Genomic DNA, 17,426 nt, shown 5'->3' with positions numbered 1-17,426 from the left:
ATGAAGCACATTATATGTAAAAATGGCCATTTTAAGAGATGTTAAGTCTGATCGGTGGGTTCAGGTGGTAACAGGCTAATCCTCAACTGCAAATTTCCTTACCCCTTCCCCTTAGCTGATACCTTGTACTTTGGTAAAGTTATTCTTGGGTTTAAAGGTGGGGGAGGGGGAGTAAATCAGGAACTATCTAGAAATTAACAAAATGAGAACACTGCCAGAAAAATAAACACAAAAAAACTGGAGAAGGAATGAATTTATTTTAAAACAACAGAAATCAAGGAATCAGGACAAAAAGACTTGACCAAGAAACAAACCAAAAATTGTCACAAAATAGAAAAATATTTGGTAAGTCAGGTTGAGAGGAAAAAAGAGAAAGAATGCAAATAATAGGGGATATGTGCAAAACTATAAGTGTTCTAGAAAATATGGGTGAAATTTTGAGAAAATAGGAATGACCAGGTTGGCTCCAAAAGAAATTTTAAAACCCATATTAGTCAAGGTGAGAAAAATCATCTAGTAAAATCAGACACAAAAGCAACATGAGTCCATTAATGAATGGAATTCACCACATTAACAGACTGAAGGAAGAAAGCATTATGAAAATAATTATAGCTAATTCTGATACACTAATTGCGACACACCTGGACTATTCTAATTGCTTTAAATGTATTAACTAACTTCAATAACTAATTTCAGTAAATGCTATAAAAGCACGGGATTAAATTCAATCCCGTTCCTGATTAAAATTAGAAAAAGGAATATATTGTATGGATAAAAGAAACATCACTATTCTGAGAAAAAAATAAAGTATCTATTGGAAATCTATAACAAGCATTACATGTGATGGTGACATTAGAACTTTTCATATCAAATGTCAGAAACTCAATTTTATTTTATTTTTTTTTAAGAATTTATTTATTTATTTGACAGACAGAGATTACAAGTAGGCAGAGAGGCAGGCAGAGAGAAAGGAGGAAACAAGCTCCCTGCTGAGCAGAGAGCCTGATGCGGGGCTCGATCCCAGGACCCTGGGATAATGACCTGAGCCGAAGGCAGAGGTTTTAACCCACAGAGCCACCCAGGCGCCCCCAGAAACTCAATTTTAAACAGAAGGGACTTGTTGTTTTTCCACAAGTAACTTGGAAGTTCCAGGGACTTAATCTAGATCGGCAATCCCTGGGTCCAATGTATCCCTACCTGGGAAACAAAAGATGATTCAATTTGCTAGGGCATCACAGTTTTGAGACAGCAATGTACCCTGGTGCATAGAAACTAAGATTCAGTTTACAAAAAGTTCAAATTCCATACAAATTTGTCAGATACTGATCCTGTGCCATTAGCCCTTGATTTTTGCCCTACTTCCTTTTTTTTTTTAAAGATTTTATTTATTTATTTGTCAGAGATCACAAGTAGTTAGAAAGGTAGGCAGAGAGAGAGAAGAGGAAGCAAGCTCCCTGCTGAGCAGAGAGCCCAATGTGGGGCTCGATCCCAGGACCTTGAGATCATGACCCGAGCAGAAGGCAGAGGCTTTGACCCACTGAGCCCCCCAGGTGCCCCTTGCCCTACTTCCTAACAATTGATTCAGGATAACTGTGAATCTAGAGAAGTCAGGAGAACCTCCTCTTCCCATCCTATCCCTGCCTTAGTCCTATTTTTTTGTCTCCCCACTACATCATCACCCTGAGCCCTGGCTCAGAGTTTCCTTCTGGCTTGAATAAGGTGTTGCCTGAAGAATTTCAGGATCTCTCCCCAGGAGTGCTCCTGAGCTGCGGCATGGGCAGTGGGGTCCCCTCCCCAGAGCAGGGGCGAAGAAAGTTTCATGTTTGGGGAAGCATAACACAGGGGTGTGTAGGGCGGCTCTATGAGATGGCCCGCCCCCGGGTACACCAGCATCCTTCCGTTGTTTCTGCCGTGGTTCCGCAGCTGGTGCAGAGCCTGCTCAGCGTACTCCCTGCTCTTCAAGCATTCGTCATTCTCTCCAACAATGAAGAGGATCGAACCCTGGGCCTTTTCAACAGGAAGCACGCTCCGCTGATTCAGCTCATCCCGGGGGTCCCCCCTGAAGTGGAGGAGGCGTATAGCCCCGGAGATGTCAAACTGCAAGCGCTCCATAAATATGGGGATGGGTGCTATCACCAGATCTTTGTACCTGAGCGGAAAATCGTAGATGGCAGTGGTCCCATTGATGCAGATGGTGGCTACCACCTGCTTCAGGAAGCAAGCCATGGCCAGCCCGATCTCTGCACCTTTGCTCACAGAGATCACTCCAATTCCTGGCGTTTGGACCTGAGGCACAAAATAAAGCGAACCCATCATAGGCCATACTTGAAGGAGCTGCCCTGCAGGCCAATAAGCTAGTGTCATGGAAACAGTCAGACATCCAGTATGGGATGGGAGTCCTAGTGCTGGGGTTTACCAGCTTCTGTGACTGAAAACATTGCCTGCTTGCCTTCTGGAAGCCTTATTGTCTTATGGGGGTGGGGATAATATTCTCTACCCTGCAGGATTGTTGTACGGATTTAGTGAAACAGTAGAAATAAAAACTCTTCATCAGAGGGAATGTTCTAGAAAAGCAAAAAGAGTTTAAATACATCATCAACATTCAACATCACCTGTAGAAGCAGGTAAACTTAGGAATCCAGTTCTTCTCCCCAGCTAGTTAAAGAGGTTCCTGGGTCCTTTTGAGTATTATGTAGGTGTTGTTCATATTTAAATAGCAATTTACAGCTACAGAGATTTTGTGCATCCACTAATCCAAAAGCTAATCATGAAAGCACTGGGAGGGTAAAAATGCAAGACTTGGGGGGTGCCTGGGTGGCTCAGTGGGTTAAGCCTCTGCCTTTGGCTCAGGTCATTGTTATGCCCAAGTTTTCACTTTGGAGAGACCACCAAGGAGCCAACAATCACATGAGGGTTTATTTAACAAGCTTAAGCTTGGGCCCAAGTATACCAATGCAGTGGGAGTAGGGACTTGGACCCTGAGGCTAGTTAAGGCAGGGGTTTTTTTGTTGTTGTTTTTTTTTTAAGGCAGGGGTTTTTATGGGTCATTACAAGAGGCTTGGGGGTAGGGGAGGAGAAGTTTCAGGCTTTTCTGCAGTAAGCTGATTAGCTGTTGCCGGGGTGTGGCAGGGTGGGATACTTTCTTGGAACTAAAGTAGGGTGGGGGGTCTCTGGAACTAAAGTAAAGTAGGGGAAAGTTCAGCCCTCAGTCACAGGGGCCCGAGATGGCTGCCGAAGCTAAGATGGCTGTACTTAGGCTAAGGCTAAACCTGAGGTGGGATGGCCTTAATTTTTCTTGGCCTCCACATCATGATCTCAGGGTCCTGGGATCGAGCCCCACATTGGGCTCTCTGCTCAGCAGGGAACCTGCTTCCCCTCTCTCTCTCTGCCTGCCTCTCTGCCTACTTGTAATCTCTCTCTGTCAAATAAATAAAATCTTAAAAAAAAAATCACACGTATATTTGGTGGCGATGACGGCAGTTTCACTGAAGGTGAAGATACTGATAATACTCCAATAGGAGACATGGCCTTGTAACTCCTAGAGAAGAGTCAAGGCTCTCCACGGAGTCAGGATAACCAAAGAGTTTGGAGCAAAGGCACTGCCATAAGGGCTGTCTAGTTTCGACACATGACTTAATCTGAAGGTGCTTTCTTAACTGAAAAACAAGAACGTCAACAGGACTCACATCACAAAGTAATTGTGAGTGCTCAATAAGAGTGCTTTAAAAAAAAGAAAAGATCTCATTTATTTGACAGAGAGAGACACAGCGAGGGAGGGAACACAGCAGGGGGAGTGGGAAAGGGAGAAGCGGGATGCCTGCTGAGCAGGGAGCCCAATGTGGGGCTCGATCCCAGGACCCTGGGATCATGACCTAAGCCAAAGTCAGACAGTTAACCGACTGAGCCACCCAGGTGCCCCTTAAGTAAGAGTGATTTTTGAGTATTTAGCATAGAGTCAAACAGAGAGCTGTTTAATAACTGTTAGCTAGTATGATTGTTTTACCATGGCAGACTGAACCATAAAACATAGCTGATATTCGAACATTTTCAAACTGGAAAACCAGAATTATTATGTTTCAACTTAACAGAATGTCAACCCAGGCACCTGACCACATGACATTTATTCCTATTATTCTGTTTTTAGTCACCAACACAAACATCAGTACTTCGAGACCTCTTCAAGAGGTCTAGATTATAATTCATCTGATATTTAATTCCTAGAAAAAAAGGCTGGATTATGAGACATACTAGTTCAGTCCTTCTCAAACCTGAACGTGCATCCGAGTCACCTGGGGCTCTTGTTAAAATGCAGATGCTGACTGGGTTGTGTCCCGAGAGTCTGCATTCAAACAGCTCTCTGGTCCTACTAAGGCCTCTGGACCATGGACCACATTTTCCACGGTACAACAATACTTGACAGAGTTCTAAAATGATCCTTCCTTTCTAGTTCCTTTCCTGGCTTTGGGCTTTGCACACTTACTTGGGGCTCAGTTCTGCCCCTAGATCTGATACTAATTGATGAGCTAATTCAGCTAATCAGATGGGGTGGCCACATCCATTCTGCTGATAGTTCTACTCTCATTCTGTGGCCCAGCTCTGAAACTGAACTTCTGCACGTTCTGAGTCTCAGGACTCTTGAGGGGGACTTAACTTCAGCATTGCCCATGTAGAGACAATCACTGAAGTCTGAAACCACGTCAAGCTGGAGAATTCATCACTTGAGATCAGCAGCTGATAAAAATTGAAGAGTTACTGATGAATAAGTCATGTAAGGTGACTTGGCTTTTTTTTCCGTTGAAGATAACCATAACATACCCACCATTCATTGTCCCCTGTGCCAGTAAGCTGATCAGCAACCCAGCAATCCTACAAGGTCGACATCATCATCCCCATTTTAAGGGCAAATAGTGCTATGCCCAAATCGAAACAGATTGGTAAAATAGGCAAAACAGACATTTCTGATTTTTTTTTTTTTTGGCCTATAATGTTACAAGCTAGAATGAAAAGTATTCTAAATTACCTTGGGATGAGCTAGTAGCAAGTTAGCGGCTTCTTCAAAATATTCCAGGTCGATCTCCTGCAGTAACTCGGGCAGATCTTCATAGGCAAAATACGCTAACGCCAACACGGCAAAGCCATGGGCAGCCAAAAGACTGGCCCGAAATTCAACGAGACCTCCTCGGCCCCCAAACAAATCAATGACTCCTGGGAAAGGACCTTCCCCTGAAAGCAAAAATAAAATAAAATAAAATAAAATAAAATGGAAAGAGGTTCAAGTGGCTAAGAGGGGGAGTACAAGTTAAGAAAATAAATTCCACTTTCACACACACACACACACAAAATGGCATGTTGGTTTTAAACTATTGTGGGAAAATACTGGTTCTCCAAGAATGTGATGCCATTTGTTTTTGTTTTATATTCATCAACAACATTTCCTGTATCACCAAAGATTAGTCTTACCTGGGGGCAGAAAAAGGGCTCCCCGCACCCGACCTTCTCGGACCTGCACCCGCTGTACCCCAGGGGCCGAAAACCAGCGCTGGACCACCTGGCTGGCCATGGGCTCTTCTGTGCTGAAATCTTGGAAACCAACAGTGTCATAGAGGTTCAGAGTGACCCAAAAGGGGCTGTTCATCACATCTTGCTTAAGCAGCCTCCTGAAAGCCTTCTGACACTTCAGAGACCAGAAGAGGCCCATCGGGTGGACCCCCACGTAGTCGCCTCCAAATGCAGGAGCCTCCATTAGGTCCAGCTCACCAACCTCGTTCGCCTTGTAAAAGGCTTTGGACAGGAACACATTCCCCTTCTCATCCTTCAGAGATGCTGTTAGGGTCACCAACTGCAATGGGGGCAGGCCTGTGACTCGGATATGCACCGGCTCATCTACAAGGGCACTTGCTGGGGTGGCTGTCAGCTGGAACATTGGCAAATCGCAAAGGGACGGAGTGGTATTCCCTGCCCTGGAGGGTGAGAGGAAGCTTGGAGTTGGAGACCGAAATCCTAGGAGAAAGATTGAGACAAGGCTTGCATTAGGTCTGGCCAAGCTCTGCTTCTAAAGACCTCATGCAAAATACACAGAACGCTCAGAGAAGGAAAAGAAGACGTGCGAGAAAACTCATTATTCTCATTTTACATATGAGGAAACAGGCTGAGTGACATGCTCAAAGCCTCATGAATAATTAGCAGTAGAACTGGAAATTCAAGCTAAGGCTGATACCACAGCCTCCTGTCTTCTCCGTTGTAACACTATAGAAAACCTTCATTTCATGGTTTGGGGTAAGTTGAGCTTTAATTCTTCACTTGAGATAATACCCATTTGACCTACTTCACTGGGTGTATTTTAAGATCTAAGGGGGTAATGCATGGAAAAGCCCTTACAGGAAGGATCAGTGTTGCTTTTTAAGCCCCACACCTACCTGGGGTCGAGTTACAGGAACTGAAATATACTATGGTGTTGTTTGTTTCTAATCCCTCCCTGTCATTATAAGACCAACTTCCAGCTCTTTCTTTTGTGTTCCCATTATTTATTCCTTTTAAGGGAAAATAGAACTCTATGATGTTTTGGGGGGGATTGAAGATTTTGTTTATTTATTTGAATATTTATTTATTTATTTATTTGACAGAATCACAAGTAGGCAGAGAGGCAGGCAGAGAGAGAGGAGGAAGCAGGCTCCCTGCTGAGCAGAGAGCCCGATGCGGGACTCGATCCCAGGACCCCAGGATCATGACCCGAGATGAAGGCAGAGGCTTTAACCCACTGAGCCACCCAGGTGTCCCTTGTTTATTTATCTGACAAAGAGAAACAGCGAGGGTGAGAATACAAGCTTGGGGAGTGGGAGAGGGAGAAGCAGGCTTCCAGCCAAGCAGGGAGCCGGATGCAGGACTCGATCCCAGGACCCTGGGATTATGAGCCAAGCTGAAGGCAGACGCTTAATGACTGATCCATCCAGGTGCCCCAAACTCTATGATCTTGTCTCTAATTTTACACCTTTCTGATGGACTGATAAATGTCAAAATGTCGTCTGTGGTAGAGACTGTAATAGACGTTGGGTCAGCTATTTTGTGCTCTACTCCATTAATGAGCAAAATTTGGGCTATTTCCTCCTTCCTTACAGCCTGTCTCCTTTCCTTTCTTCTCTCTCTCCTCCCTTTCCTCCTTTCTTCCATACCTCATACTCACCAAAAAAAAAAAAAAAAAAAAAAAAAAGAACCTGTTTATAGATAACAGATGCAGAGCAAAATAAAAATAAAATAGAACTGGGAAAATATGAACCAAAATCAGGCATCGGTCAAAGAAAACCTAGAGCATGAAAAGTAAAGCTTTTCATGTGCTGTAAGTTTGGCCCTGACTTAGTGACAGCCAAAGGAGAAAAGGTAATTTGGTCAGTTCCATTGTTCTAATTATTATCATAGAAAAAGTTATCAGGTCCTCAAGGGAAAGGAAAAAGAGAGGTCTTTCCAGTATTTAGCTCTGTAAGAAATTTCTTGTATGAAACTTTGACATAGTATGTGTCATTTTTTGGGGGGCAAAATCTTGATAGACCTTGTAATGATAGAAAAGCCCCTAAAGCCCAGGATGGAGATTCAGTAGCTATGTTGACACCATGTGACCTCAACCTGGGGCCAGGGTTGAATTCCTGATTCAAGATGTGCCAGGGATATTTTCCCCTTGCCTATTTAGAATGGGGACCCAGAGATCACCAGTCATTCTGATTTGTCAGAAATTCCCCATGATGGTCACTCTTACTCATGTGGACATTTTTGCTATTTCCATCAAAGAGGATGCTGCAGATCAGATGAGAGGGACATTTCCTATGAGAAGCAGTTCTTTCAAGAGAATGATATGGATTAGACAAAAACAAAACCATGAAACAAATAAACGAGAGAGAGAGAGAGAGAGAGAAACACCACTTATCAGGCCACCCGTGTACGCTTGTGAACCCTGTCTCAGGTTTCCCCACCGAAGACAAGGAAAGGATCAGAGGATCAGTAATCCCATAGTCATTGCCCCTTGAAATATGGGCTAAATAAAGTCAGTATCTTTCACACCTTGTATCTTGGGATGGGTGTACCTTTGCAAGGATTTCGTAGGGATCCAAGGCAAAGTTTGACAGACGGCCTTCCCAGTAGTTGGCCTCAGACTTATGAAGCCTCCGTGTCATCACTCCCGTATAGTCAAGAAACAAGAGGAGTCCAGAATTAAAATACACACATACACAACACACACACGTGTGTGCGTGCATACACACATGAATGAAGATTCAGTACCTATACACCTGGGGTTCTGAGGAACCCTGAGGTTTCGTGAAATGTAATTAGGGGTTTCCACTAGGGTTCTTTTTTTTTTTTTTTAAGATGTTATTTATTTATTTGACAGACAGAGATCGCAAGTAGGCAGAGAGGCAAGCAGAGAGAGTGAGAGGGAAGCAGGCTCCCTGCCGAGCAGAGAGCCCGATGCGGGACTCGATCCCAGGACCCTGAGATCATGACCTGAGCCGAAGGCAGTGGCCTAAACCACTGAGCCACCCAGGCGCCCCTCCACTAAGATTCTTAACTGAGAAAAAAAGAAACTGTTTTTGAACTTCAAGTGTCATGTGGTTATGGTACACGTCATGATGGATAGTGGTCCCATTAGTGATTTCCTTACAAGTTTTTCATCCCATGAGGGCCATGTGCAAAATGGTCATGTTCATTTTCAGTTTTGGGTACAAGACAGAAGGGATTCTTTTTTTTTTTTTTTTTTTTTTTTATTTGACAGAAATCACAAGTAGGCAGAGAGAGAGGAGGGGAAGCAGGCTCCCCGCTGAGCAGAGAGCCCGACGTCGGGCTCGATTCCAGGACCCTGAGATCATGACCTGAGCCAAAGGCAGAGGCTTTAACCCACTGAGCCACTCAGGCGCCCCCCAAAGGGGGTTCTTGATGGTTAGTGAGCACTCTATTGCATCGGGAGGAGGGTGGTAGGCTGATCATGTCTGCCCCTCCTTCCTGAATTACCTACCCCAAACTCCCTTTACACTTTGAGAAATGAGTTAAGGGAGTAAACAAACCCTCCTGGTATAAGGGAAAATCAGAGGGAAATTTGCATTCCGAAAAATGAATCCTTACACAGCGCAACTCCGCTGCGTAACGACACTTGGCTATTATTTGTAAGCATTGCAAAGTGTGGACAGAGTAAGAAAGGCATAAAGTCGAGGCAGTATAAGAAGAATATTGTAACAAAGAATCGTATTTTCAAGAATTTTTCTCACTTTGGGACACCTGGGACATCAAGCTCCCTGCTCAGTGGGGAGTCTGCTTCTTCCTCTGCCTGTCACTCCCCCTGCTCATGCCTGCCACCCTCCCTGTTCTGGCAGGTGCATAAACAATGAATTTTGGAACACTGAAAAAAAAATTAAGTTAAATTAAAAAAATAAAAATAAAATTTTAAAAATCTTTAAAAAAAAAGAATTTCCCCCCTTTATTTATTATGCCACTCTTTTATATTTTGGTAAGCATTTGCCTTTTATAAACATATCTGAAAGGGGTGCCTGGGTGGCTCAGTGGGTTAAAGCCTGTGCCTTCAGCTCAGGTCATGGTCCCGGAGTCCTGGGATCGAGCCCCACATCGGGCTCTCTGCTCAACGGGGAGCCTGCTTCCTTCTTTCTCCTCTCTCTCTGCCTGCCTCTCTGCCTACTTGTGATCTCTGTCTGTCAAATAAATAAATAAAATCTTAAAAAAAAAACATATCCGATGGTCCAATAGGCTGATTTTTGAAGATAAATTGAAAGTGGAAGAAGAGGACTGAAGAACTGGAGATATGCCTCATGAGATCAGAAATGGAGAATTACCGTCTTCTGAGTCCATTCACAAGAGAGGACTCGCTGTCAACTCTGTCTAGACAATGAAGCTACTAACCGATGGGATTTATACTAGCTGGTAATATAAGTTGTCCTGTCCCATGAGCATCATCTTTAACAAATAATTTTCAAATGCAGCGACAGCTCCAGGAAAATTGAAAAGGCAATCATACACCACAATCATCCGACAAGGAAAGGGCCTGGTTCTTTTAAATGACTACTGGAATTCTATCCTCTCCTTGGTCCCATTTTTTTTCTCTAACAGAAAAAATGTATTGGGCACTTACAAAAGCTAGCCACTGGGTAATATTAATTCCCGTAATAAAGCCTTTCCACTTTTCAAGGTCCTTTCATGGTCATTATAAGTAAGGAGATTGAACTCAGGTGACTTAGCCAAGTTTGTCTGTGTTAAAACAGTGCAAAAAGAATTTTAACCCATGCCATCTGACCCTTCATTTAAATCTTATTTATGGGGCGCCTGGGTGGCTCAGTGGCCGGGGAGCCTGTTTCCTCCTCTCTCTCTCTCTCTGCCTGCCTCTCTGCCTACTTTTGATCTCTGCCTGTCAAATAAATAAATAAAATCTTCAGGAAAAAAAACAAATCTTATTTATTTTCCCCAAATGACAGTAAAAATGTGAACATGCTTTTTTTTTTTTCCTGGCCTCTCCCACCCTTGTTTCTTTTTCACTACGTTCTTGTCTTTAGCTTCTTCTTTTCCCTTTCCCTGACTCTGAAGCTTTTAATGACAGATACTGCCTGATGAATAGTACAGCAGGATTGATAATGAAATAGTAGGACTGAATTTTATAGTCCACAAACCCACATGTGCATAAAACACAATGTTTTCCTATTATCCTAGCTTCAGCGTAATTTCTCTTTTCAGTCCTTGTTCCTCCAGGTGACAGAAATACACGCACAAAATTCAGAGCACTCTGCTTTTCCTTGCAGTCCAAGTAAGTCCCAGTGACTTGTACAGTGCTAAAGGACTTGACCGGAACACCATCTTCCTATATTTGTATGCATTCTTCCAAACCCATTTTGCAATGTATGCCGGGGGCCCAAATTCAGATACCTGGAGGGGTGGGTAACGTAAGTTTGCAGGGAAAGGTCAGAGAGAATGCAATATAAGATGGTAGTGAAATAAAGATCTGCCCAGTCTAACGGCATTCAGATGTATTCTCCTAAAAACAAAACAACACAAAATAACACAGACACACAACAACAGAAACCCCAAGGTGGATACCAAACAAAATGCACCTATTTGTGACTTTGGGAATTCACATCCTCCTATTAGTGTTTTTGTAACTCAAGAAAATACTTTCCTGGCCTTTGTTTTTCCGTTTGTGTTGTGTCATTCTTTCCTAAAGCTGGGAGGGCCAACTGACCTCTCTCCGGTAGAAGGACAAGGTGAAATGGAAAAACCTAAATATGGTGGTGGGAAGTGGGAGGTAAGGACTCGTACAATATTATTTCCACTGGTGGATGGCAATTTATCCCTGCTCCCAATATCCAAAGCCCTCCGACTGTCTCCTTATTACCTCTTACCACGCTTAATGTTCGTGACTTTTTTCTGCTTTCCCAGTATTCTAATTCTGTTGTCTTATTCTCAACTGGATCCCAACTAATCCATACACTGTGATAGGAATTAATACCTTTGTTAATAAGTCTTTTGGCTCTCAAAACCAGTCTGTCACAGATTTTCTAGAATAAGTCGTAAGAAGCCTTAAAGCTTATCCTATCCAACGCTGTATTGTCAACATGTCAACATCGATAAAGCACCTACTGTATACAGGAACGACTTTCTGTCCTCTGGGCTCTCCACCATGCCACTCAGAGCAACACATAATATGTTATGGAACCGTACACTAAAACCATTTATGCTGTGTTTTTGCTTTCCTGTGAATCTGTAAATTTCTTGAGGGCAGGATCCTGTCGGATGTGTCTTTGTCACATTCACTGCACAGGGAGCCCTTCATTTCCTGGTTGTCGACTGATTATTCAAAATGATTATTGATTGTGCTCTCCACTTCATTCCCCTAAGCTCTCATCCATTTACCTAAATCTTCCTTCCTGTTTACAGTCTTTTTCACTTCCCAGTCTAATCTCTGCAATCTAGTCAGACAGATCTCAACACAAAAATAATCGAATCACTCTCCTGCTTTAAACTTCGATGGCCGCAGGGTGAATGGTGAAGTCTAAATCCTCTGGTCTAGCATTAAGACCCTTCGCAGGGGAATGGTTCCACCACAGCACCCTGGAGGGTTCCCTGTGCCCACAGGCAGAACTTGGACCACCAGGACCTAAATCCATCGGGATAGGATGCCTTGTGATCGCGGGGACATGGCAAGTTAGGCAATCTTCAGAGGAGGCTCCACAAGAGTGTCTTCTCACCTGTCCCTCTTACTCTTTTTTTTAATTGAAATATAATTGACATAAGAGATTAGTTTCAGGTGTACAACATTCGACAACTAATACACATTACCAAACAATCAGTGAAAGGTTTAGTTACCGTGTGTCATCATACAAGGTTCCTTACATTGTTATTGGCTCTATATTCCCTATTCTGTACTCCACACCCCGATAACTTATTTAATTTATAAGTGGAAAATTGTAGCTCTTAATTGTCTCTCCCTATCTTACGGGAGGCTGCCATGAGATAGTTTTCCCATCCACTTCCCTGATTCCAGAGAGGTGTACGACTTTGCGGCACGGCTGCAGGCTCTGTGACTGTTTTGCTGTGGTCTGGAGATGGCTCCCCAGCAACTGTGTTGAGGTCATGGGGCCCCGTTTGCTGCAGCGCCATTGTTTCAGGGTGTAAGACAAGGACTCAGACAGCTGGAGCCTGTGGCTTCTCTGGCCTTCACTATCTATGTAAATGATAAACTGTCTGAATCTAACAGGGGTTCATTATTTCTTTACCAGCTGAATCTGTCAGTCTTGGACTTGGACTTCCCTTTGTGTTTGGCACCCTTTATAATAATCAGATTCAATCAAAACCTTTCCCAGCCTACTTACTAGTCCAACCAACCACCTCATTATAACACATAGCATATGATGTTATAAAAATCTGCTTCTTTATCTCCCTCCCTTTTTGCTCTAGCAATGTAGTAGCCTCTAGCCACCTACAGCAAATGAAATTTCAGTTTATTAAAAACAAATAAAATTTTAATTCCTTGGTCACAATAACCACATTTTAATTGTTCAATAGCCACACTTGACTAGTGGCTACTACACTGGGCAATTCTGATAGAGAATATTTCCATCATCCTAGAATATTCTGTTGAACAGCACTCGCCAGGATTGTTAATTATTCCTCGGGGGCAAGAATTACACCTTGCTCGACATTCTATTCCTCAATTTCTAGAATAGCATCAGGCACATAGTGATGCTCAGTAAGTATTAGAGTAATTAAATGAAAGAATAAATGATAAATGGAAAGGTTAAAAAAAAAGAAGAAGAAGAATAACATTTCTCAGAGAGTACAAAGAAGAAAGAACAGAAGCCCAACTGAATTCTCAGAAGCTACTTCTGAAGATGTGAGACTCTTCCACATCTGATGGAGTAAAGTCTCCAGGCTTCCTCCCATCTCTGCAGCAGAAGCCCAGACACTGCACCTCGCTGAGTGTCCATGAAACTGAAGCCACAAAGCAGCCAGAGGGCAAGAAACAAGCTGCCCCACACAGGATTAGCCTTCCAGTGGTTGCAGAGAGGAGCTTCTTGGGCTGAAAGCCTAGGGCCTTGCTGTGGAGCAGGCTCCCGACTCCCAGGCTGAAGGGTATCAAGGTTACGTATGCCACTGGGCGACCTTGACCCATCTGGAGAAAAGACAGCCAGGAGCTGCAGTGCAGCAAGTGGCAGGAAACAAAGAATAAAAGAAAGCAAAAAGTCATCCATAAAAGTTAAACTTCCCAATCAAGAAACAAAAGTCCATTCCCTTTAGGGGCTTTTCTTCCTTGTCACAGGTGTTTTTCCTCCCCCTCTTCCCAAGTCTTAAGTCCCAGAGAAAAATTTCTCGAGTCAAGAAACAATCTCTCGGTAAGCTGACATGATTAGGAGGACCCTGACTGTGCAGCCACAGTCAGTCTCTAAACGCCCTCTTGTTAAGTGGATGATTCTAACATAGAGCCACGCACCCCCACCCCCGCCCCGGGGTGCGAAGGACATCGCAGTTCCTCCAGAGAGTTGCGCTAGCCATGGAGATGAGGAAGGCACAAAGCTGAATGAAAGCCGCCTTCCTGGGTGCCCAGCCAAAACACTGAGCAGTTCTCCACCAGGCCACGCTGTGACAACCCAACTCCTGCACACTCACCCTGAATTCAGCTGCTGCGAGCAGTCTGGAGTAGGACGGCTTGCTGGGCCTACTAGAGACACTGGAAGCTTCCCCAGCCTATTCTTCCAACTGAGCTAGCCAGGCCCTCGCTAGCCTACTCTCCCTCACAAAACTGTCAGCGTCTCCTTCCTCTTAGGTACGTCCCCACTGATGGGACTGTGGGCCCTGCTGGGACAGGGTCAGAGCAGACTCTCAGTCTGGCCACTGTACCGGCCGCTGTACCTCTCAGTCCAAGTGTTTCACAACGGAATCTCAGGTTTCGTCACAGCGCTCTGGTTTCTAAGCACTTCCCTGACTCCTCCTCCCCACTGCTGGCTCTGGTCTCCTTGGGGATTTCCTCCTCTGAGTTCATGGTCTCTTAGGCAACTAACTGCCTTTTTGACAGTGTCTAACACAGTAAGTCCCAAACGTCTGACGCAGTAAGTCTGCACCAGGAGATTCCAACCGGAATAAGGTCCTGGGGTCTGTATGTTCAACAGGGGATTGCTAAGGCATAGCTGGGTTTTGAACTGCTCTTCCAAGGGACAGCGGAAGCCCTCCTGATGCAAAAATGCCTCCCTGAAGGAGAAGAATAAATGAAACAAGATGGGATTGGGAGGGAGACAAACCATAAATGGCTCTTAATCTCACAAAACAAACTGGGGGTTGCTGGGGGGAGGTGGGATTGGGAGAGGGGGAGCGGGCTATGGACATTGGGGAGGGGAGGCGAACCATAAGAGACTATGGACTCTGAAAAACAACCTGAGGGTTTTGAAGGGTCAGGGGTGGGAGGTTGGGGCAACCTGAGGGTTTTGAAGGGTCAGGGGTGGGAGGTTGGGGGAACAGGTGGTGGGTAATGGGGAGGGCACGTTTTGCATGGAGCACTGGGTGTTGTGCAAAAAGAATAAATACTGTTACACTGAAAAAATAAATAAAATGGGGAAAAAAAAAATGCCTCCCTGAGACCAGAACCTCTGAAACCTGCCCTACTGTTAATGTCCTCAGTCCAAGTCCATGGTCAAAATGCAGGAATGATCAGGTTTACAGACTGTAGTCTGTGCCTCCAGGTGGTGACTTGCTTGGGGGAGGGCACTGTGTCTTTTCATTTCTGAACCTTTTGTAGCCAGTGAGGTGTAGCTGGGAGACCACCAGTCCCTGGAATCAGAGAGACCTAGATTGGAACCCGGACTCTTTAACTGACCGTGTGATCTGACCTCAGGCAGATTGCTTTACTTCCCTTGGGCTTTCATTTCTTCTTCTTCATCTTCTTCTTCTTCTTCTTTTTTTTTTTTTTTTTTAAGATTTTACTTATTTATTTGGCAGAGAGAGACACAGCGAGAAAGGGAACACGAGCAGGGGACATGGAAGAGGAAGAAGCAAGTCTCTTGCAGAGCAGGAAGTCTGATGCAGGGCTTGATCCCAGAACCCCGGGATCATGACCTGAGCTGAAGGCAGACGCCTAACAACTGAGCCACCCAGGTTTCCCTGTGCTTCGACTTCTTTTTTTTTTTTTTTTAAAGATTTTATTTATTTGTTTGACAGAGAGAAATCACAAGAGAGGCAGGCAGAGAGAGAGGAAGGGAAGCAGGCTCTCCTCCGCCGAGCAGAGAGCCCGATGCGGGACTCGATCCCAGGACCCCGAGATCATGACCTGAGCTGAAGGCAGCGGCTTAACCCACTGAGCCACCCAGGCGCCCCTGTGCTTCGACTTCTTAAATAAGAATGATATATATAAATGTACTGAAAGTGAAATATTAGCTTGGGGGGAAAGGGCTGATCTTGGAAGTCACGGGCAGATTGGAAGTACTGAGGAAAGAGAAGGTACCTCTCATCTTGAGAGGTACCTTGGCAGGCTAGCAAGGCTCCCAGCTGAGGGACTAATTCTCAAGATCAGGTCCCAGCGTGGGGTCAGTGTCATTTTTATGAAGATTCTAAGAGCAGTGCAGGAAAGGGTGGGCAAGACAGGATGCTATGGCACCCAGGTAATAAAGTGGGGGGGGCAGGTCAGGCTGGCAAAGAGCCAGATCTTTTCCACTCCACTTGCCCAGAACAGAAAACATTGGGGAACCTAGCTGTCCATGGGCCCCTTTAGGGGTAGGCTGTAGCATATGAGGAGTGGGGCACCGGGCAATGAAATGATGACTGCATACAGAAGAGACATTGGGAGTTATCAATAGCAGGCATGAACCATGCAGAAAGGACTGAGGTCCTCTCGGGCAGAAGGATATCTACCTGCAGTCTGCCTTCAGAATCACGACTGCGACATCAACTCTTCTGGCCTTCTGGCCTGTCCTGAAGGTTTGAGCCCCTGCAATCACATAAGCCAATTCCTTAAAGTCAATCAATCTCTCTCTCTCTCTCTCTCCATGCACACCTTCTTAAGGTATATTTACTGGGCCTGAGAACGTAACCCACATAAGAGAGATTAAGAGGTGAGAAGTATATAAAAGGGTTTTTTTAATATTTTATTTATTTATTTGACAGACAGAGATCACAAATAGGCAGAGAGGCAGGCAGAGAGAGAGGGGGAACAGGCTCCCCACCGAGCAGAGAGCCCGATGCGGGGCTTGATCCCAGGACCCTGAGATCATGACCTGAGCCGAAGGCAGAGGCTTTAACCCTCTGAGCCACCCAGGCGCCCAGTACATAAAAGTTTTTAATGTAAGTTTCATGTGGCACAGGAGCCCTCATGAGGAATGAGACCCAAAGAAAAGCAAATACTTGCTTTTATATTAACTTGAATAAAGAGAGAGACCATTGTGGAAAGTAACTATGTGGGCAGTCAAAAGAAGGATAATCATTCGAACAAGGTCTATTTGTATAGAATTCTCTCATTCTCAAATTCTGTCTTTGGTGGTAAGAATTTTGCTTTCCTTCTGGTGGAGGGAGGACACCTTCCATCTGGGAGTTTTATCTCTTGCTTTCAGGAGGGAAAAAGGAAGGGTCAGAGGGCCCTTCTTGTATCTGCCTTTTTATCTGCTTATTTTTATTAAAGAGGCATATTTTGGGGTGATGTATTCTGGTTGCCTTCAAAGGACAGAGAAGAAGAGCATGAAAATTAGGGGATGAAGACTATTCTAATGGGGTAAAGTCATGAGTGCACTTGGGGTTCATTGGGCTTCCACACAGCTGCAACACAATCAGTGGAAAACTGACTCCTTCTCAACAGTAGACCCAGGCGTGTCTACGCATCTTTAGAAGCTGAAGTCTTAGCATCTTTAGAAGCTAAAAAATTTCTCCCTAGTAAGAGTAAATATAGAACTTGCAGTGTCCCTAGATCT

The 17,426-nt window shown here is 44.5% G+C and overlaps 1 protein-coding gene across 3 annotated transcripts in view; it reads right to left on the bottom strand.

Annotated features, from left to right (window-relative positions):
• Positions 1 to 274: 274 nt before the first annotated feature.
• LOC123952907 (acyl-coenzyme A amino acid N-acyltransferase 2-like) overlaps positions 275 to 17,426 on the bottom strand; it is an 18,870-nt gene continuing 1,718 nt past the window's right edge. The window contains exons 2-5 of one of the 3 annotated variants that reach the window (XM_046022553.1): positions 16,378 to 16,453; positions 5,461 to 6,000; positions 5,021 to 5,223; positions 275 to 2,286 (exon numbers count right to left, since the gene is read on the bottom strand). In XM_046022553.1, the coding sequence (XP_045878509.1) occupies positions 1,693 to 2,286; positions 5,021 to 5,223; positions 5,461 to 5,923 (1,260 nt within the window). In that variant the 5' untranslated portion in view covers positions 5,924 to 6,000; positions 16,378 to 16,453 and the 3' untranslated portion in view covers positions 275 to 1,692. Of the gene's footprint in view, positions 2,287 to 5,020; positions 5,224 to 5,460; positions 6,001 to 14,145; positions 14,720 to 16,377; positions 16,454 to 17,426 lie in introns of those variants that run through there. The other 2 variants (XM_046022554.1, XM_046022555.1) reach the window with 2 other exon arrangements.

This window comes from Meles meles, chromosome 11, assembly GCF_922984935.1.
Source record: "Meles meles chromosome 11, mMelMel3.1 paternal haplotype, whole genome shotgun sequence".
NCBI classification, from domain to species: Eukaryota; Metazoa; Chordata; class Mammalia; order Carnivora; family Mustelidae; genus Meles; species Meles meles.
Note: the sequence above shows the minus strand (reverse complement) of the source record. Positions and strands in the feature narration are given on the sequence as shown.